The sequence below is a fragment of the Centroberyx gerrardi genome, chromosome 9, assembly GCF_048128805.1.
Source record: "Centroberyx gerrardi isolate f3 chromosome 9, fCenGer3.hap1.cur.20231027, whole genome shotgun sequence".
Lineage (NCBI taxonomy): Eukaryota > Metazoa > Chordata > Actinopteri > Beryciformes > Berycidae > Centroberyx > Centroberyx gerrardi.
Window position 1 is genome coordinate 31,026,230 of NC_136005.1, and position 22,446 is coordinate 31,048,675.

The 22,446-nt window shown below is 42.1% G+C and overlaps 1 protein-coding gene across 1 annotated transcript; it reads right to left on the reverse strand.

Moving 5' to 3' along the window:
- Window positions 1-6,125: 6,125 nt before the first annotated feature.
- LOC139928642 (uncharacterized) lies at window positions 6,126-18,210 on the reverse strand. Its single transcript, XM_078285871.1, has 5 exons — window positions 16,601-18,210; window positions 13,612-13,848; window positions 11,942-12,086; window positions 8,516-8,821; window positions 6,126-6,284 (listed from the first exon to the last, which is right to left on the reverse strand). Exons 1-5 carry the CDS (start codon window positions 18,208-18,210, stop codon window positions 6,126-6,128), a joined length of 2,457 nt encoding a protein of 818 aa, XP_078141997.1.
- Window positions 18,211-22,446: the final 4,236 nt, after the last annotated feature.

A 22,446-nucleotide genomic window follows, 5' to 3' on the forward strand; every position in this document is an offset into this window, starting at 1 on the left:
ATCAGATGCTTTGATAAACTGGATGTCGTGTTTTTCGCTGTGGAAAGAGTTTTGTTGCCCACACAAAATTCCATAATGTTCTTTTCATCCTTGACTGAGATAAAAATCAAAGTAATGGGAAAACTTCCAGCTGCTGAAAGTCTGCGTCTCACCCTCACCCTCCATCTTTTGTTTAGCTTTTTTAGCTAGTAGCCGACGTAAACCTGCTGCATGTCCTTAAGATGCATATGAGGAAAACACCAAACAAGGATTTAGAAAAAAAACTTGGCAAATTTCAAAGGAGAGAAAAGAAGTTTAAGTTTAAACCTGCAATAAGCGATTTCAGACCCTATAATCAATCCTGAAACTAATGTGTGCTATGTGGAGATTTCATTGAGACATAATAATATAAACCAGTATCCACACAGCAGCAGCTGTGTTGTTGTTTTCACCACTTTTCTAAAGCTTGTTGTCAAAACCCGGACCGACTCGAAGCTCCTTCCGACCCATTCAGTAGCTTTTAATTTTTTTTAAACTAGCTTGTCTCCTCCCTTGATGTTTAAAAGCAGCGCTCTCCCCCTCCCATTCCTGAAAAAAATTCTGGTAATGGCGAATCGATGAAGCAAGCGAATAAACTTGTTAACTAGTAAACGTGCTACCTACCTCTTCACTTGTCATTGTGGGACATGTAACCTTCAGCGGGAGGAAAATCTGGCAAAGCAAGTCTGGTAACCGGCGACACTTTTCCGTAGGTACGTTCAGCTTAGCTATTAGCCTTTATGCACGGTCCTTCGCGATGTTTGTCTTTTGGGGCTTCTGTAGTCCAGCAGCTTTGCTGTGGTTTATTTACAAATGTGTTGCGGTTTCTGTAACCCTCTAGAGGTCGGAAAATCGTTTAGTGCAGCTTTAAGTAACGCAGTAACGTACTGTTACTGGGATTGGTAACTGTAATGTAATGACTGAATTTGAAATTGTAATCCCTTATACTACTTGTTACTGAAAAAAGTAATCACATTACTGTAACCTGTTACTGAATTACACATTACTCCCCAACACTGGTCACCATGAGCGTCAAACACAGCAGTAAATCCACAGGTGTCGGTAGTCCAAGGTAATAAAAATCCAAATGATATTCACATGAAAACAATCAACATCTGCCAATATCTATCAATATCTGCTGGAGTTTGTTTATGGCTGATTTTAAAGAGATCCCGTTCTTCTGCTTCTTCTGATATGACATGAACGCGGCATAAAGGTTAAAAATCAGATTTTCTGATCCAGTGTATATACAGTCACAGTAGGAAGAAATGGGGGCGCGGAGGGGCTTACTCAAACCGGGCAGTTTTCATTATTGAGCAGCCGTAGTGAAACACGGATTCAGGTTTTCTTGGACACAAGTCATTTCCAATAGAGGTTCTCCATTATTACTTTGCATTTCCCCAATAATCCTGATGACGCCGTAATGACCAGAATACACCAAACCCACAGTAGCATACATGTAAATTATATTTCTGTTACACCCCATTATTATTTTTAACACTATTACTCTGAAACAGCCATACATATTACACAAATTGTATGAAACATTTATTGATATAATTTCAGCATGTCGACTCATTCACACATTTCTGAATGGTTTCAGCAGAGAGAGAGAGAGAGGCCGCTTTTAAAAACAAGACACTAATGCTCAACATAAGGCATGCATTTTCTATTCTGAACATTCTCCCTTAAAAAATATTTGGGGTGAGAGAGGGAGAGAGAGCATGTGCTTTCCATCAGCCTTCACCCCCTAATGGGCAACCCCACAATCAGGTGTGCAATTCCTCCATATCAAAGCTGGAGTTACAAGCATTTTATACAATGTACAGGTATTTACAGAAATGGGAGGATCAGTCTACAAATGGCTTGCAATCTCGTAAAATGCATCACGCTGAGATTCGTCTTAAAATGACAATGAGACCGGGTGGGGGAAACCAGGCTTCCATGCGCTCTATCAACTCCCATGTAATGACTTTTCACATCCACACAATTCTCAGCATTATTAGGACATGTGGAAACTATTCTCCAACAACAATCGTATGTTTCCTGAGGTTGATTCTTCTGTTTTGTTTTTTAGCAACTTCAGACTCATTCACTCACCATATTTTCAAATCCCAAAGCAATGGGTAAAAGCAAAGGGGCCGCTGAATTAGGAGTCTGTAAATACCACAGCATGTTCTATTGTCTTGATTTTTGAAGATGTATTTTTAAAGGAAAGTTATAATGCTAATGAGTACTTCTGTTTTTTACCAGCCTGTTACATCAGTTAACACTGGGATCCGGGACTTTTTTCCAGTAATAAATAGTAATTTTATCCATCTGGACCATGGAGTCAGGTTACACAATACCAACTGGCAGTATTACCATGGTTGGAGATGCTCTCTATAGACTGCTATTGAAATCTTTGACCAGGTAAGGCGAAAGTCTCCTAACTATCCAACTAACATTAACATAACATTTTAAATACTTTTCACCGCCAGAGGGGGAGACAAAGCGGGGAATGGCTTTACTGTTTTTTTACTTTAAAGATATGTGTAGCTTTTTTAAGCATCAACATATTGTCAAATTAATATTGCTACCTTGGTGTAATTACCGTAAGACCCTGGTGGAGATGATTGGTAGCCTCTATCTCACACTGATGCTCCTGTTAGTGCTAGTTAGCCTATTTCTCCATATTAAAACTACACCAAATAGAATTTACCATGTGAAAGCTGAGTGAACAGTATTTTCTAGTAGTATTTACCATCTGAAAGCAGAGGTGAATTTTCAAGTAGGTGTTCTCAATTATTTCAAAGCCTTTGCAGTAGGAATGAATACAGTCTATTGGTCTGCCAAGGGTGTTCAAGGGTTTCCATATTTTGTTCAAGACAAAATTCTGGTAGGGTGGTAAGTCGAGGTATATTATGGGTCTAGAATAATCTTTCCAAATGCACCACTGACAGGCAACAGCTGGACACCAAATGAATTTCTTATCTAACATTGTTGGAAAAGTGACTCTAGTCTGGGAAAACAACCTCAAACCATCTCCAAGCTGCCACTCTGTCAAAATGTTCTGTCTTGGTAAATCTGGACGCCCCTTGGCATCATGTTTAGTGAACCATTAGCCCTTCCACCTGTCCCTCATAGGATATGTAAATCCTTAGTGATTAGGCAAGCTGATCAGCTACTAATCCAGTCTCAGGACCAATTCTAACTGAAAAAGAAAACCTTCACTTATGTCAACGGACATTTAGCTCTCAGCAACATTCACTAACAGGACATACAATAGTTGACCCTTGTGATGTAACCAGAGCAGAATAGGGCACAAAGCGTGTTTTCAAACCTACTGTATCATCTGTTTGCTTTGGTCTGAATCAGGGTGCGGGTTTCGCTTGAAACCTGCTGCTGGAAAGGACTTTCTTCTGGGGTAAAACTCATTAACACAATTCATGGCGTGTTTAACCCAAAACGAACACAGTGCTTTCTATAGTTGGGTGTCGGTCTGATTGTGTGTTCTCAAATGGATAAATGAACTGCACTAAGAGGGAAACAACTCCAGGGTTTGAAATAACTGCTCTAACCCAACTATGTATGAAAACACTCTCTTCCACTGCATGTTTCTCTGAGTCACTGGACATTGACCATTAGTTCTCCATACCTGCATGTCACCACATATGTAAATCAGCAGTCTGACATCAATCCCGGCTGTCACACAACTACATTTATAGAAAGATCTCATCTACAAATGATTTTTACAAATGGAGGTGTATCTAGCATTCTGCATTGGGCACACAGCATTGCAATATATGAATGCCTTGGTACCTTATTCGTAGAAACGTATATATTTGATCTTCAACTTGATCTTGCCATAATTTTTCTAACTGTTGATCCAATGTATAAAATAACTAAAACCAAATAAAGCTGTACATGTCACTTCCATCTATAAATATAAAGTGCCTTGGCAATTTGAACACACATGAGCAACCTTCAGTTCCCCCATTATAGCTTCTCTGAAAGCAGGCTTCTTTGTTATTGGCATTCAGACATTAATTCGGTTTGTAGGCTGGTGCAGGAATTCTATTATAATGTATAGACGACTTGAATACCAAGGGTATTTCACCTCAAGTTCAAGGTTTATCAGTAATAACTTTTATGTGGAGTTATACTTTCACACATTTCTAAGATTCAATTTCTATTTATAAGGCCCCTTGATCCATTTCAAATATAGGGGAGCTGAATTTCTCTCATGTGCAACTTGAAATTTATATAAAGTAGATGCATGCAAAACCTTATTTCCCCTTATAGTTTGTTATAAATCAGGCTTACCTTGGCTATGAACTGAAAATGATTTTTCGTGCATGCGACAACATTTAGCTGACTTGCAAACCATTTCAACATATCTGTCTGTCTGGACACAAATTGAAATACAGAATACAGAATGATGTGGACAATGGTCATGATTAATGAATTGCCCCCCAACCTCTGAGTTTTGTTAAACGCATTCACATGGGATATTGAACTTGGCTGAAATCATTGGTGCCCCGGATACACTCACTTTCTGATTTAGAAAAGCAAAACTTGAATTTTGTGCTTGAAAGTGCATTCAAAACCTTCCTCTGTAGATTCCACTACTGTCTTCATTTTTCATCACAAGCGGAAGATAGAAATTGCTGGTAAAGATATTGTGTGCCAACAACAAATTACGTCTGAAATTGCCAAGAATTTGAGAATTATCAGAGGACCTCTGTCTTCACCAGAATATGGTAATTTGCGCTGTATTTCTTACTTTGCAGATTTTCACGGACTTAAAATCACAGATGATCTCTGCAATTATTACGAATCACTGGATGTCCCAGGTATTAGTCCTGTGCAAACAGGGTTTAAGCCTCATATGTACCTCGAGTTACAGGCGGTGAACATGTACAAACATATACAACATGTACATTGGGAGCAATAGTCTTGCCTGTAACAAGTTTTTTTTCAGCAGTTTTTTTTTTTTACTTCTGATTAAACCCTGGAAGGCAAATTGTTTTTGTTTTTTTATGTGCAACCTGTTCTCATCATGGTTGTCCCTAAAAGTCATAGAGATGTTAAGCACTCATACAGATACATATATTATGTGACCAACTCAATAGGACCAGTGGAACCATTGCATATGGGAAACTAGGAATGTAGCCTCCCCCACCCATGACCCTGAATAGGAATAAGGGGGTATAAAAACCCCCCAATAAATTAACAATGAATTCTGAAACAATAAATTACCACTAACAGCTTTTGAACAGCATAGAAGCCTGTGTGAAAGCCATGCAGTCTGATTATGAACTGTTGCCGTTGACCAGTTCCCTAAAGTAGCATCATTTTTGTTCTTGTTAGGAAAATAATTCTGTTTTTGCACTGTCATACAGTAAATATCAGCGTGACGTGAAAGATGCAAAATCTCCATGCATTTAAATGTGGACGTTAGGAATTTGGTCAATGTTTTTAAACCACTTAAGTTAAAGGTGCTATGTGTAGCATTTTAACCATCAATATATAATTGTCAAATTAATTGTGATACATTGGTATAATTACTGTAAACAAATGAGACCATGGCGAAGATGATTGGTAGCCTCTATCTCAACCTAGTGGTATTGTTAGTGCTAGTGTTTCTCCAATTTAAGACCACATTTTCCATAAACCCCATTGCTTGATTTTTTTGCTCTGGAAGAACAGCGCCCCCTTCCTGTTTTGCCGTAAAGCAATCCAGCAGATTTCCCGCCAAATCTGAACTCGTGGCACACGTAAAATGCAGAGTAGAGGCCAGTAGAGTTTTACAATCTTCTCAGTGATGGTCTTTACGGTACTGTTTACGGTAATTATACTAATGTCAAAAATTAATGTGGCAACTTTGAAGTAGCAAAATAGATGCACTAACTTGTCAGTCAACTATCTAGCTGATATTCACTACAGTTTTTTGAGATTTTAGATTTTGATGTCTCTGGTCGGTTCATTGACTTCCATTCATTCCAGTGGGGATTCTGGTCTCCTTTAGAAGAATTCTTCCACATAATTGCAGAGAATAGTTAGTGGGATACACAGCAACAGTTGACTGCTTCCTCGATTTCTGCTCCCAGGGTTTTCTGACCAGCTTAGTCCAGCAGTTCCTGTTTGATCCGTATGAGGGTGGGGGGGCGCCAGCCGCCTCTCCCCTCCCTTCGCAGAATGTACTCGCTAAACTGGGAGGAGTCGACGCCACCGCCGCACGAACCTGTGATCCGAAACCCTCTCTGTTGTAGCCGCTCCAGCACCTGCAATCACACACACACACACACACACACACACACACACACACACACACACACACACACACACACACACACACACACACACACACACACACACACACACACACAGTAGCCAATAGTAGAAGACAGTGTGAATGTGTGGAACTGTATGAAATTGAAGCTGGAAAAAACAGTATGGATCTCGGTCAACTTTTCCTGGATAAATAAAAATAAAAGTAAAATGACATGTAATTGGTCCAGTCTGCAGTCCTTTTGTGTGTATGTGGAAATGTGTTACTAACAATAGCTGAGCCACAGGCCCCAGGGCTGAGGTTCACTCATCTCCTTCTGAAGACAAAATCCATCTCACACTCAGCTTCTCTGGCCTGAAACACACACTCCACCAGCAGTAGTCTCTTACAATCTCTCTCTCTCCCTCTCTCTGTCTCTCTCCTCCCTACTGAAGCGAACACGGTGACATTATCTCAGTATTTGCCCTGAGGAGTCTTCTGTTCTTCTATCCTACATCTCTCTCTCTGTACTGTCTGAGACTTCCCTCGAGACAAAGAGAGACGGGACATAAGACATACAATGACACAGACAGAGAGACACAGACATACAATGACACAGACAGAGAGACAGACAATGGAATGTCTTAGCCATGAGGTCAATTTATCTCCACACAAATTATTGGTTGATTATTGATTATGATTATCGTTTTCAGTATTTTACACCACCTGTTTCGCTGTATCTTGACTCTTACTGAGAAAAATGTTTGAAGGAAGAAAGACATTTCCCACGGACGGATGGTGACATGCAGCAGGTGGCCAAGTTTAACGTCAACCAAAAAAAACACAAAATGTTGTGGCAGGGTAAAAACCACTAAAACAGCTTTGGAAACTGTTTTGAATTGATATCAGAAAGATATTTACGTCCTGATTTCACAAAACGATGCGATGGACGATTACAAACATCATCTCAACTTTCATTTTGGTGCTATATTGACACAGGTGTTCGACATCGATGCAGGCCATCGTATCAACACTTAGTCAATGTAAAAATGTTTGCAGGGTTAGATTGTCATATTCTAGACACTGACATAATTTTACACATATACACAAATAATGGTTGAACATGTTTGCAGATGATAATACTGTTCAAATTACAGTCAGTGATTTTAATAATAATAGTAACTGTAGTTGTTTAGCTACATATTCCATTTATTTTGGAGGCCAAGTAACCCAAAAGTAACTAAAGCCCCATTCAGACGGGCTTAGTTTCTCCAGGGTAGGGTAATTATTACATGAGCTATTCATTACATTTAATCCCATCTGGAGCGACTATGTCTGTGATTTTCCCCCTTGACCTCTGGTATTAATTTCAGCTCCATTAACATACTGTTTTTCATTGCACTGGTAGGTGGTCTGATAATTTGCATGTATTGTGCAGAGATACTCCTCTGGGTTATAACTCATTTGCAGATTTCTCATCGCCAATGAGAACAAAATTTATTTTTTGTGCAGTTTTGTGTATGAGGGCCAACAGGGCCAACATGAAAACATTCAAGGCTAATTTAACTGGTATGTAGTCACCGACACCTAGACCACACACTCCTCCTTGGGAGCCAATATGGCAAAGGAAGAAGTTCAACTCCATCAAGAGAGCTAGAACCTGCTATGGAAAGGTATTCTATCTGCAGGCTAAAATGATTGAATTTGTGGAACCACAGTGGAAGTCCATGTTGGACTTTCAAGCACTGTTTGTATTGCAAGCAACTAGCAGGCTTTACGTACAGTGATGTTTGTAATTTGTAATCTGTAGTCTGTAATTTGGCATTGGCTACCTGGTATTTCACATTCCTAAATGAGAAAGTGTCTCAGCCCATAACAACACGCTAAACCTGCCAGTTTTATGAATAACCCCTTAGGCCAGATAGGAGGCATTTTTCCCCATCTTAAAACACAAAATGGACAAGAGAAAGTTAATGATTGCTCTGCTTGCTCACAAAGAAGAGGATGTGAAGCCGATTCTGAAGCGGAGGATGTAGCTAACGCTAATGTTAGTCTCCGGCAACCTGAGGCTGCTTACTTCCTTCCAAAATAAAGTGTCCAATGTGATCACGGGCTAAAGGATTACATTTCGATAATGAATTGTGGTAGGTGGTATTAGGTGTTTAATGAATTGCTTACAGAACATGGAACTTATCAAAAGGGGCTGGCGGTGCTGCAAAAATGCAAACGAAAAAAATACTGTACCTGGACAGAGTTGAGGTGGCAGTATCCGTTGAGCGGGAAGCGGATGACATGCGTGGAGTCGTGGTTCCAGCTGGCGTTGAGGGAGTTGCACATGACGTCTCCGACCTCAGGGAAGACCTCCTCGATCACAGCTCGGTCGGCGCTCACAGCGATCCGCTCGCCGAGCTCCGGAGCCACGCGGACCACGACGCACTCGCACTCCCGGCACACGCTCCCGGCTTCGTGCTCAGTCCGCCAGCACTCCAGCTCAGCCTGCAGAGGAGCCAGCTGGAAGAACCTAGCCTCCTCGTACAGCAGGGAATACTCCTGCAAACACGCACGCACACACACACACACACACACACACACACAGAGACACACATACACATGCACACATGTATAAAAGCTTGTACGCATACACCACCCAAACGCACAAGCTCACACACAGAAGTACAAAAGCGCAGACACACGTAAGGACACACACTTGTACACATACACACGCATCCACGTGTAGAGACACACACAGGTACACGTACACACAAGCTCACACACACACACAGACAAAACACACACGCATACACAAACAGCATTAGTTAGCATAGTTACAAAGCACAATGGGTTACAATCAACCAACCCAGCAGACGTAGTTAGCATTGCTACGAGTCTATATTGCTGTTAGCATGACAGTTAGGTTATGAGTTCTTAGCAGTTTACAGCTTTTGAAGATAGCCAAATTGTTGATATTGAGTGATATAGCTAACACCCTGACAGGCAACAAAAACCCACTGTACAAGAATGAATGGCAACAAATGGCTTCTGAAGGGGAGAAAATGAGTTCTGACATCTCCTACTGGGTTGACTGTGTGCAGACTCCACCAGGAAGAATAGAAAGGAGAGGGGCAACGTAGACCACAAAACAAAAACAGTATCCTTTAAGTGAACTGCTAACCAACCTACTGAAAGAACGGATCACTTGCATTTGTACCGTGCCTTCTAACCAAAAGGTAGCACTACCCATGCACCTGAAACAAAGTCTGATTCAGTAAATGAATAGCTAATGCTGACCTTACACTAGACAATATTTGAAGCGATTTCACAGCAGACAAATTTTCAATGTCGGAGTAAAATCACAGCAGTTGCTGTGTGCTCCCGTCACCACAAAACTCAGCTGGAGCCGTCTTAATGAAGTCTTTTGCTCATCTTGACCGTTACGTCAAAATCCAACATGTTCAATGTTATCTTAAGTCTTTAGTCTTGGCTCAAAAGGTCTGTGATGGATGACGCAATTTATAATGTTATACTGTCAACAGCCAATAGGTGCGCTGTCTTTGGCTGACATCAGCACCTGTAGTGACAGGTGACAAGGCTCTGCAGACATACAGAGTAGTAAACATGGCGATGCCGGTGGGGAAGAGCAAGTCCCGGTTCCTTTGGACCGTCAAACTGGAGGAGAAACTGGTGGAGCTGTGGAGATCTACCTAGCTACATTTATCCTTTTCTTTACATCTCTCTAGGTGTTGTGTATGGGTGGCTTGTTGTATATGTGTGTGTGTGTGTGTGTGTGTGTAGATGGTGGAGAAGGGGGACGCTGTAGCTTCATTCACACTCAAACATTATAGTCCATTATCAGTGTTTTGAGTCTGTATAATCCTTCACCTGTTAACCTGCCTGATTCAAGCAAGGATCTACTACCAAATCTGTGAAAAATCCTGCTGGAGTCTTTTAATGTGTGATGCTGCATGATTCTCAGTCTTAACAGAATCTTAAAATGTAAGAAGCTCTAGGACTAAAAACTCATGACTTGAGACAAATTGTTGTTAAATGTGAGAGTGTGTCAGACTAAATGTCTTCTAATGTATGGTAGGTATAAGATGCAAATGGTTTGTTTGGTCTGAAATGATATTCGGTACAGCAACTGAGATACTAACCCATATAGCAACTGAATTGCTGCTAACTCGAATCCTAAAAGGGAAAAAAAATGGAAGAAACCTTGGGTGAGCCGAGTCACAGAGGGATCCCCCACCGGGATGGCTGAGCGTGCAATAGGTGCCGGGAAAATAGTGACAAGAACATTGGCAATGACAATGACGAGAAAAACAGAGAGGCTAACAATGGGGTTTCTCAAAATATCTCCAAAAAAGCCGTTTGTAGGCTCCACAGGGGAGTTGAGCGTAAACATGACGCAGTTCCGCCATTACACACACTTTGGCTAATCAGGAAATAACAGAACTATTTTTCTCTGCTGCAGCACAGACTGCTGTGGGGTGAAAATGCGTTACTGGCGGCGTGATCTTTGTGGACGGTCAGGTCAAACTGTACACAATTGCACATGGAGCCAGGGAGAGTTTGGTAGAAGACTATCCACTGAGTTGAAGTGGTGTAGTGTTGCTGCTTTCCTAGCTGTGGATATAAATACGTTAGTTAGTTCATGTTGTTTTCACAGACTGGCTTTTTGTGATTTTGACAAACCCCATTTGGTTGCAGCAAGAGGCCTAGCAACAGAGCTCGCCGTTTCAACCGACAGCCGACTCTGAAATCAATATTCTAAGAGACAAATTATACAAAGGTCCAAAATCTCCAAAGTTATCCTTTAAGTAGTTTGCTGTTTGGGTGTCATGTAATGACGACAATGAATGAATGAACAAGGAAGTTTGAGAATTTCGGTTTGTTACAAAGTCATTGCCACGGTAGGCAGATAAAGCTTGTTTTGTGTTCACAAGTGCAATGGCTCGCGTAGAACTGTACGGAGCGCAGTCCAACAATTCGAAATTTCAGTTCACTTCCATATTCAAACCGATTCAACTGGTTCACTTCAAAGTATCGCTCAAATGAACGATTGATTTGTGAAATGAACAATCCCTACTCTGCATACAATAATGCAACACAATGCAAGTTAAATGTAACATCCTAGGTCTGAAACCGGCTGCGTCAGGCTCTTATATTTTATCATTTTCTTAGGTTTGGTTGATTCGGTCAGGTTACAATAACTATGCAGATATTTTTAAAGACAGGAAGCCAGTCACTGCGTAAATTGGCCTTAAGCAGATTACAGTTTAGGGGAAATGTATGCTTACATATACAATAATAACTGACTGCAAAAGCAGCATGTTAGAACTATTGTCATTGCACCCCAACTGCTCAGTGGCTGACAGTACAATATTGTGATTGTACAGGGTGTCTGAAAAGTGTTAAATCATAGGGATAACAGTAACACACATATAGTTTTCTTGTTGCACTTGATTCTCCCAAACACACTCAGTTGTCTCCCACACACAGTTGTCTGTAGGGTTTCTGGTCTCTGAATGGTAGCAAGGGTTCCAATCCCACCTCTGACACACAGTTTTGATATTCATTTGTTGGTGGTTTCCCTCTGATTCCAGACTTTTCAGACGCCCTGTAGTGACATATAGTGGTAGTACCTGATCAAAGCTCTAGACAGACACTCACTTTGAAGTCGTCTGGGATGAGGAGTTTTGCGGTGCGGAGGAAGTTAAGTATGTAGCGGAACATGGGACCGTCACGATCGATGAAGTAGTGCTGCTTTAGACTGTCCAACACTATGGGCTCCGTTCCGTCAAACAGCCGACCGATCCTAACAGAGAGAACAGAGAAACCGACAGAGGTGAAACATGAAACACTACCCAAATGTTGGTAACACTGTCACGTCTACTACTACCTACTTTAGCAAATGTGCTGTATCAGTCTTTATAATGTTCTAAAAACTACTTCGACAGCTAGGAATGTAAATTAGCAGGTGAAATTCTGAATTGATCTGCCATTGTTGACAGGGAAGTGGACAAAAAAACAATTGTCCCAATTTCTACGCTACATTAGGTTAGCTGTCGTTAAGTATCATAGTAGCCTGTTAGCCAAAATGTTTCATTAGCTGCCCAGACTTCACATCTGTAAGGCTTTGCTAGCTCAATGTAGTTGCAAAAATATTCGCCAGCAAAATATCTTACAAACACACATTGTGATACAAATGCTGGACGAACAAGCTTTACTGAATACGAGGTGGGCGAATCTCATTGCACTAGCTGATGTAAAATAGTACCACTAAGAGATTCGGGGTGTCGCCAAAGTCTACAAGTTTCAAATTCTACTCGCTTAGCTTTAAGCTGTCACTTAGCAGTATGTCAGTTTTAAGAGGACTGACAATCACCACTTTTATATAGTTTTCAAAGCAACATGAGGACGCTAACAGAGATCCAGAGAGGCCAAACAGTCAGTGCTTGAATCGCAGAAGCATCGGGGACAAAAACTGAACAATATATGACAAACACAGACAAACACAGACAAACTGCATCAGCAAAGAGAAACAGTGGTGGCAAGTGGAAGCTCACTGACAGGGATAGACAGACACTTAACAGAATAGGTGCTAAACACCACAAAGCCACAGGCTCAACACCGACAGTCTTAACTGAAACTGTATGTTGTGAGCTTCACCCAGCTGGTATTTTTGACAACACCAAAAGAACCATGTTGTTTTTTCACCTAAATGATGAAAATAAATTGCTGCTTTATTCCAGCAGCCAACTCTTTCTCTGAAGTTGGCAGGTCTGTTAATAGGTTGATATTCATACAGTTAGGTGTTTCTGTTATTTTGTCCACCTGCTGTAGTTTAATCACCCATTCTTCACTGTTGTTCAGTATTAGTAGGTGTGGGACGATATATATATTGAAATTCAATATATCGCAATACAAAAATGCGCCAATACGTATCGTGGGGCAGAAAAAGGAATTGCAATATTAGCTTGATCTTATTCTGCTGTAGTAATCACAACTGAGACGGCTTGCCCATCACAATTTCACAAGCTCTTCATCCAAATTATATTATTTGCACTTTGTAATGACATTTTTTAATTGTTGTTTACATTCTAGCAAGCCAACGCCATTGCAGGAATGATTTGTGGTTCAGAAATAAACATAATTCTGCACAGTCAGACTTTGTTGTCATTAAACTTTTATTTATTACATCGTATCGTGGTTGTATTGAATCGTGAACCACATATTGCGTATGGAATCATATTGTGAGATAAGAATATCGTCCCATTCCTAGTTATTAGCATTGGTGGATTTGTGTGTGTGCGCTCTCTCTCTCTCTCTCTCTCTCTCACCGTGACTCAGGGTACTTGGTGAGGGTGGCCAGGCTGCTGGTGTACATGTGTCCTCCCACGTCTATGTGGACCGGTGCGTTGGTTTTGGTGAGCTGGGCCGGTGTGGGGATGCCGGCCGAGCCCAGCGGAGATACAGGAGACACAGAGACCAGCGGCTGGCTATTCATACTGCTGTTGCTGCCACGGCTGTCCTGGGACACAAAACAAACACACCCATCACCACCACACCTGTACTTCCTAATAATAATAAGCATTAGTAGTAACAATGAGCAGTAGTAGCAGCAGTAGCAGTAGCAGTAGTAGCAGTAGCAGTAATAGTAGCAGTAGTAGTAACAGTAGTAGCAGTAGTAGTAATAGTAGTAGCAGTAGTAGTAGTAGTAGTAGTTGCAGTAGTAATAGTAATAGTAGTAGCAGTAGTAGTAATAGTAGTAGCAGTAATATTAATAGCAGTAGTAATAGCAGTAGTAGCAGTAATAGTAATAGTAGTAGCTGTAATAGTAATAGTAGCCTAGTAGCAGTAGTACCAGCAGCAGTAGCAGTAGTAGTTGCCCCTAGCTCATTATCTGTTTTGGAAAGTGCATTATATTATTACAACTAGAAAAGTATATACTTCCTGGAGGAAATATGTGGGCTATCTGAAAGACATTTGAAAAGCTCCCATTTACTCCCATTCATTTTTCAGAAATGCTTCAAAGTTTTATAATTCAAGAAGTGTAAGTAGTATCCCAAAGTTCAACACAAGCCTTAAGTAGTATGAAGTGAAAGCTGAATGGAAGTTCTAACATAAAATATGTGGGGGTAGCTAGTGCACACATGACCATTGAACGTTTTTAGGGGAATGTACCTTTAACAAATATAAACAATGTCAAAAAAGCAACTGAGTTAGAAATACAATGGAAGTCTATGGAGTGCATTAATCACCATGTATTCCATAGATTCAATTGAAGATGTCACGATTCACTCTAGCAAATCTGAACATTCCACCATTCATTTCTACGGGCAGAATAATGGGTACAGCACTTCCCTTGGGCTTTCAGCTAGCCCACTAATTATTATTCTAACACGCTTTACAGCCTGTATCCATATTGTACTCATTATGTTGAGGTGATGTGACAGAGCTTCCACTGGACAACACAGTCATGTTCTGCTTTTTCATTTGATTTTGATTTTTTCAATTCACTTCTGTCCTTTTCTGTTCTAAGCTGTTCTAAACTATTCCATTCTCTCTCATTCTGTTCTGTTCTAAACTGTTTTGTTCGGTTTGATTTAATTCTGTCCTTAACTGTTCTGCATTTACTGTACACAATATAGTGGTGGCTGTTTAAATCACTAAACAGCGAGAGATCAACAGAGACGGAGCAGATCCAGCTGATAAAGCAGTTAGAGAGCTGGAAATGCTGCAGCATCCATGAGCATCTCCCCTGAGGGCCACAGCAGTCACTTCTGTGTGTGCGTGAGTGTGTGTGGGTGTGTGTGTGTGGGTATGTGTGTGTGTGACGCAAACATGCATGCAAACACTCATAAACGTGCACAAACACACACACAAACACAGTAGAGAGGCACACAAAGGATCATATCCGCTACATCTGCATACACGCTCAGATCTGTTTGTGTCTGTGTCTTGTGTGTGTGTGTGTGTGTGTGTGTGTGTGTGTGAGTGTGTGTGTGGGAGAGAGAGAGAGAGAGAGAATATGTGGGGACAGACACAAACGCACACATACTCACACAAACATGCAAACACACACAAACAGTAGGGATACACAAAAAGTGTCATATCCGCCACATCTGCATACACACTTTGATCTGTGTGTGTGTGTGTGTGTGTGGTGGGGGAAAGGGGGTGGGGAGGGGTGCCTGACAGCACAACAAGTGCTCTTTACCCTGCGGCCATCACCGTGGTGCATGGTGGGTAAATTCATCACCAGGTACGGTTACCCATGGCAACAGACAGACAGTCCCGCTGAGAATTCACTCCAGCTTGCCCTGCTCTTGATACCAAGTCCCTTGTGTGTATTTACACCATGCATTTTAATCATTATTATTTAAGCATGCTACACTAATGTATGTTTTTATGGAGCCTTACACTATACGACAAAGATTCATTTCCACTCTGCTTGCTGGCATTAATGGACAATAAAGTTTCCAATTATATTCCTACATTAGATCCAATTTGGCTCCTTTATTGAAGGTAGAGAGCGAGATCTCTTTTTTAAGATCAAAAACACTCATGAAAATGACCAAGAAAATACCCAATACAATTCAGTCCAAAGGTCAGCAACATGCAGGGACATACTGTATATTATAAAAATCAACCAAACATCATAGAAAATGTGAGATGCCATTGCTTTAAAATCATCCAGGAGGACAAGAAATTCTAATTTCAAAGTGTTTTGCAGTCTGTTCATTGACAAGGTGCACAGCCATGCCAAGTTCACAGTTTATGTGTTGAGTATTTCAAACTAACCTGGTAGCATCATGACTGAAGTGAAGCCTTTCAGATACATACTGTATAATGCAATGCATTTTCCTAATCCTGAACAAACAACCACCAATAGGCTACATACAAAAAATGTTTTTTTCAGAAAAGCATTAACTATGCTTTTTCCCTTTATTAAAAGACTATACACCACCTTGATGCTACTTACTGTGGTGTATATGAATTTGTATCATAAAGAATTATGCCACCTTATAAATGTGGGTAAAGTGAGTTTAGTTGGGCTGAACTTCCACTACATTCTTGGTTATGGATAAATATAACAGCCTACATCTTTACAAGCCTATCTCACTAACTCTATACTTGTACACAATAATGTATGAATGCATTCTGTATCTCTATGTTAACTCATACACACTCAAGCACGGTGCCAATGTACAAACCGGGCACATTTTGCCTTGTAGCCGGTGGCGCATTTTACGCACGGCTTGTTAACACACGGACTGTGTTGAAGATGATAAGCTACCGCTCCGGGTCATATTATATCAGCTGTACTGTATTACCTGCGTGGAGACGGTGACCGGCGACTGGTCGGCGGGCTGCGCGTGACTGTGCGACTCGCTGGGTCTCGCCGGCACGTCGCTCTCGTTCCGCTCCGCGGGGGACTCCGCGCGCGGTCCGGGGCGCACGCACAGCTTCTTGGGGAACGGAGCCCCCGGGTCCTCGGCGCTGTCTCTCCTCGCTGTAACAGTTGTTGTTTTTGTTGTTGTTGTTGTTGTTGTTCTCCGCTGCGGCTTCAGATCCGCGGCGTCGGTGACCCGGCGGAGGTACGGGATCACGAGCTGGAGGTGGGACTGCGCGTGACCGTTGACCGTTTCCGAGGCAACGTAGAGCGTCGTCGCCGGCTTGGAGCCCGCGGTGCCCACGATGCTGTTGAGCGTTGCTATGGAGACGGCGCCGATGCAGTGGTTGGTGTAGGTCTTGGAGAGCTTGGCGGCGCGCGACAACATCTGCATCCTCGTGCCCAACAGGTTCTTACCGATGGCTTTGTTCTCGTACCACGTCACGTCGCTCGCGCAGCAGTGGTCCCGGGGCCGCTGGAAGAACGCCCTGCAGAGCGGGTTCCGCTTGGACACGTACCGGACGAAGCTAGCGTACGGACACGACTCCGTGCCCGTCTCGTACATCCGCGGCAGGGTGTCCTCGTCTGCGTCCGGTCGTTTTTTGGTCCAGGACGCGGAGCGGGACTTGTGGTACGGTCCGAGAGCTTTGAAATAGACGAACTTTCTCCCGTCCTCGTCGACGGCCAGACCGAAGGAGTCCTCCTCCAACTCCCGCTGGTTCTCCCGGCCCCTGGTGCAGAAATACATGCACGTCTCGAACCAGACTTTGTTGAGCAGCCCGAACGGCGTGTCGATGTTGAACACCGAGGAGCCGTACAGTTTCCGCAGGTCCGAGCGGGTGATCGCCTGCTTCTGCACCACGGGACCGGCGCCCTGCTCCTCCAGCCTCCGTATGACCGCGGCCAGAGTCAGGTTGGCACTGCGCAGCTCCGGGTCCTTGGTGAGGTCCAACGTGCGGCAGTAGGGCGGCTCGTTCAGGTACCGGTTCAGCGAGCTCCGGATGCTGATGAGGGACGACTTGCTGTACAACTGGCCACTTTTGGAGCGCGCCTCCGCGTAAAAGGAGCGCAGCACCACGCAGAGCGCCTCCTTGTCCAGAGTTTCAAAGTCGGGACTTTGGGCTTTCTCACTCAGGTACTCCCTGAAGATCCTCACCGCGTAACGCGTGGCCAGGCGGGTGTTCTCGCTCAGCCTGGTCCGGTCTGACCGCTGGAGCTCTCCCTCCAGGTCAGACTCCAGCCCGGAGGGGATGCTGCTGCTGAAGGGGTCCGCCTCCCCCTCCTCCTCTCCCCGGTCCCTACTCCGCATAACGACCGCTTCTGTCTCCGCGGCGGAACCGCTGGGGTCCAGCACCGTGCTCCCTGACTCCCACTCCAGCTCCACAGCATCTTCATCGGACTCCTCTTCCTCCTCCTCCCCGGTGATCTGGACCTCCTGGATCTCCTCTTCCTCCTCCTCCTCCTCCTCCTCCTCATCCCTGCTCCTCTCCGGGCAGCTCATCTGCTCCTGCTCCGTGTCTCCGCTGCCAGGCATTCTCGCCATATTGCGGTCTGTGAAGCAGTCCTCCGGCAGCGCGCATGCGCTATATTGGACCGCAGCGCTGAAAGCCTTTTGTGTTTAAGTGACCTTCAGCCGTGCACGCGCTTTTTAAGGTGCAGGGAGCGAGCGCTGCGGGAGGGGAAATTTGGAAGCGCGCCCCCCCCTCTCCTAAAAAGGCTGCAGTATTGGACCGCATATTGGACCAGCAGCCATACACTGCATTGGATGATACCAGTGATGTAGTGGCGAATAGCAAGACTGCTAAACTATGACCTCCAGTATTATCATAAGGCATACAACCACAAATAGAAGCAAATATCAATTATATTATCAGGAAATCATTATGTTTATTTTTAAGACCCTATCTTACAAGTTACATCAGTTTGACACTACTTACTATGGTGTTCACATATCTTTATGAGGTTAATTTAAACTACATCATAGTAAGTAGTATCACACTGATGTTACATAAAGATGGGATCTTTTAGGCTAAGAGGAAAAATTCATTAATATTCATAAATGCTTTTCTGAATTGATTTTGTTTATAATGGTGGTTGTTTGCTTTATGATGATCCCCGACTGGAGGTCATATTTCCCCTCCTTTTATTTTCTACTAAATCATTGATTATACCAATAGCCGATATAGTATAGCATCACATTGTGAATCAGAATTACTTTATTGGCTGAGTACAATAACACAGGGATTATTGACATAGTAACATAGTAGTACAGTACATACTGACACACACGGTACAGCACAACACACCTCTAGCAGACTGACACAGTAGTACAGTATATACTGACATATATGGTACACAAGGACAACAGGACCCATTACATCCATGCCTTTGTACAAATACCAGTATTTATTCCCTAATCCAGTGCTGAAATAAAGCTGCATTGATCCTTTGTGTCTAAAAAAACGACTTGGATGTGCAATCCAATTATATTAGCAGTTTCTTAATATAGTATCCCATCATGCTCTATGCTAGCTCCCAGCTAAGAGCACTGGTTCCTCCCCTGGGCAAACATGACCTTGATATGCTGTCTGCCCCCCATGCACTGCTCTCATTGCTTTTTGGACTACATTAACTTACTAGACACTACTGTGACTACAATGACTGCTACTAATGATGGTGATAATGGTAATAATCATCATCATCATCAGAAAAAGTAATAAGTCCACATTCCAGTCTAGGGCCCTGATGGTGATGGTACTACTACTGCTACTACTACAACTATAACTACTACTACTGCTGCTGCTACTACTACTACTACTATTACTATAACTACTAGTACTGCTGCTAATACTATTACTAATACTACTTCTAGTAGGCTACTGCTGCTAATACTACTACTACTATAACTATTACTACTGCTGCTACAGTATAACTACTACTACTGCTGCTGCTACTACTACTACTACTATAACTACTACTACTACTACTACTATTATAACTACTAGTACTGCTGCTGCTACTACTACTACTATTACTACTACCAATACTACTACTACTGTGACTACTGCTACTACTGCTGTTTTTAGTTTTTATTTTTTTACCCACAGACAATACCCCCATTTGATAAGATTTTGTCTCAAGGAAGCCCATCTGAGAAGGTTTTTGTTGTTAGATATTGGGAGGTAACAACAGCGGGGGCAGTGAAACCTCTGATCATCCTTTTACACTCTTAATTGTAATTGTGTTATATGTGCATATAGTGAGTGAAATTAAAGTGAAATTAAACTTTTCCTTATTTTGCTGGGAACCTCCTGGAACCCCCTCAAAGACTCCACAGAGGTCCCAAAGACCCCACTTTGGGAAACAGTGGACAAGCTGAAAGGTAGCATATTTATGTTATTTCCTGGAGAAATGTGTAGGCCAGCTGAGAGCATCTGATGGAAATGAGCTTGATGAGTCTGAGAAGTTGGAAAGTGAAACAGTCTGCAGTTCTACACCACAGACACCATTTAAAATGCCAACTGCTGAGGCTGATGACCTAATCTCAGGCAGATGAAGCTCATTTCAAGCTGAGGCAAGCACACGTCTAGTTGTTTTCAGCTGGCCAACACATTTTCTCCAGGAAATGAACTTTTCTAGTTATTAATCTTTCCAAAACTCTGGACTCTAATTACTTCTACATACTTTCAGCTAGAGACTCTGTTCCCACTTAGAAATGACCAACTTTTAACTGAGTTGCCAGTAGGTTAGGGTTAGTTCATTTGGTACTAAACAAATCCCAAACTAAAATGTTGAATTCAACAGCTATTTTCTATTTGGCCACCAGAAGGCGCATGATGCCTCATCACGTCACTATCTGGTCGTAAAATGTTAGCCCTAGTGCTGATGAGCCATGTTTACAGCATTGGAAAACAGATTAATATGTTCCGATGCAAATTAGTTCGTTAATCATCGTCCTCCATAATGAAATCTGGGGAGGGACTAGTGATGGGCCTCGGCCCATCCCTCCATCCATCATGCACAGTATCTTGGACGCCACTGATCGCTGTTTGATGAAACTTCGGAGAATAATAAGATAAGATAAGATAAGATAAGATAAGATATACTTTATTGTCCCGCAGGGAAACTTGTCTTGGGCTCCAAGCCACTGCATCACACAACACATTTGTCAACAACATCACAATGCACATGCACGCAAGTACATAGATCATACATACAAACTCATGCAAAATGAATGCAACTCATGCAAAATGAATAATGCGTGTTGGAACAATTAAAATTGCACTGATTGGCCTAAGGGGGGCGCTACAACGTTTGTTTACTTGTTGGATTTAGCTAAAACTCGGGGGAATGATGCATCTCACCACTGCGTTCTCATATTTTCAAAATTACACTGATCAGCCTTGGGGTGGGGGGGATTAGGGGGTTAGTTCTATATCATTTGTTTGCTCGTCTATGTGTCATGCGCAATATCTCAAACACTACTGTTCCAATTTTGACAGAAATTGGGGAAATGATGCATCTCACCGCTGCATTCCAGCATTCAAACTGACACTGATTGGCCAAATGGGATCTACAATTAAAGCTCAAAACAAGGTGACATATTTGTTCCCATTTGGCCCATACAGGACTTCATCATTCGTGGAGGAAAACATGTTTGCTGTTGCCTTGTAATTTTCATACATTAGAACTACTGGACATTTAAGAGTCTGTCTGTATAAAATTGCTGTACTTTGAATGAAATAGCGATGCACTCTCCAAAGCCTACCGTACTCTACTAATGGTACCATTTTGACCCAGTGATGACTCATTGTTGCTGATAAATTTGAAGAAAAACATCAGACTATTAGTGGTTTTCTGCAGGGTGCCATGCAGACAGAAATTCAAATTCAGGCCAGACAGAGTGAGATAGGAGGAATCTGTGTTGTTCTCATACAGGAAAGTTGATAACGAAGGAAGGAGATGGAGAGAAATTTACTGGATCACATAGTGTAATCTCAACCTGAAGCGTTTCTGTTCTCTTAATTAGACAATATATTGCATGTCTTATTGAATATTTGTGTGTATTGCTACAAGTTCATTTTGTAAGATTGGTTTCAGGTTTAAGGTGTGAATATATTAATTGTTTTCACATTGTTTCAAATGTTTTTAAATTTTGCATTTTGTAAACAGCTTTTATATTTTACGAACCACTACTCTGGTGATGAGGATTGATTTGATCCATTTATTCCTATTCAGGGTCATGGGGTCACTATCCATACGACATAAATATTGTTTTATTTTTGGGAAAAATAGTGATTTAAATACATAAACTCGACTGGTGCTGAATCCCAGAGCAGACTTTTTTACCACTGTGTGATCATTGTTCCTATTCATTCATATCAACACTGGAAGGCTAATTGCTGTAATGAAAGCCCATTGGAGATGCTCATCAGCAGTTTCAGTTGCACTCACACAAATAGTGTACATGCTGCAGAAAAAAACAGTGCTGAAAATAAAATACAGTTCTGTATATGATGGGGAATTATAAAGATTCAGGACACCAATAAGATATTTAATTCCTATAAAGTCATAACAGAGACACCAATATCTGCCCAATTTGGCCCCCTGCCTTTTTCATAGGCATTGCATTACTTTATACTGTAATATGTGGTTGGATGCTTTAGCCTGGTAAACTATTCTGACACCTACAGGGAGAAAACAGCATTTATTGTACAATTATTATCTATTGTAGCACATCCTTTCAGCTAGAGACTCCGGTCCAACTTAAAAATATTCA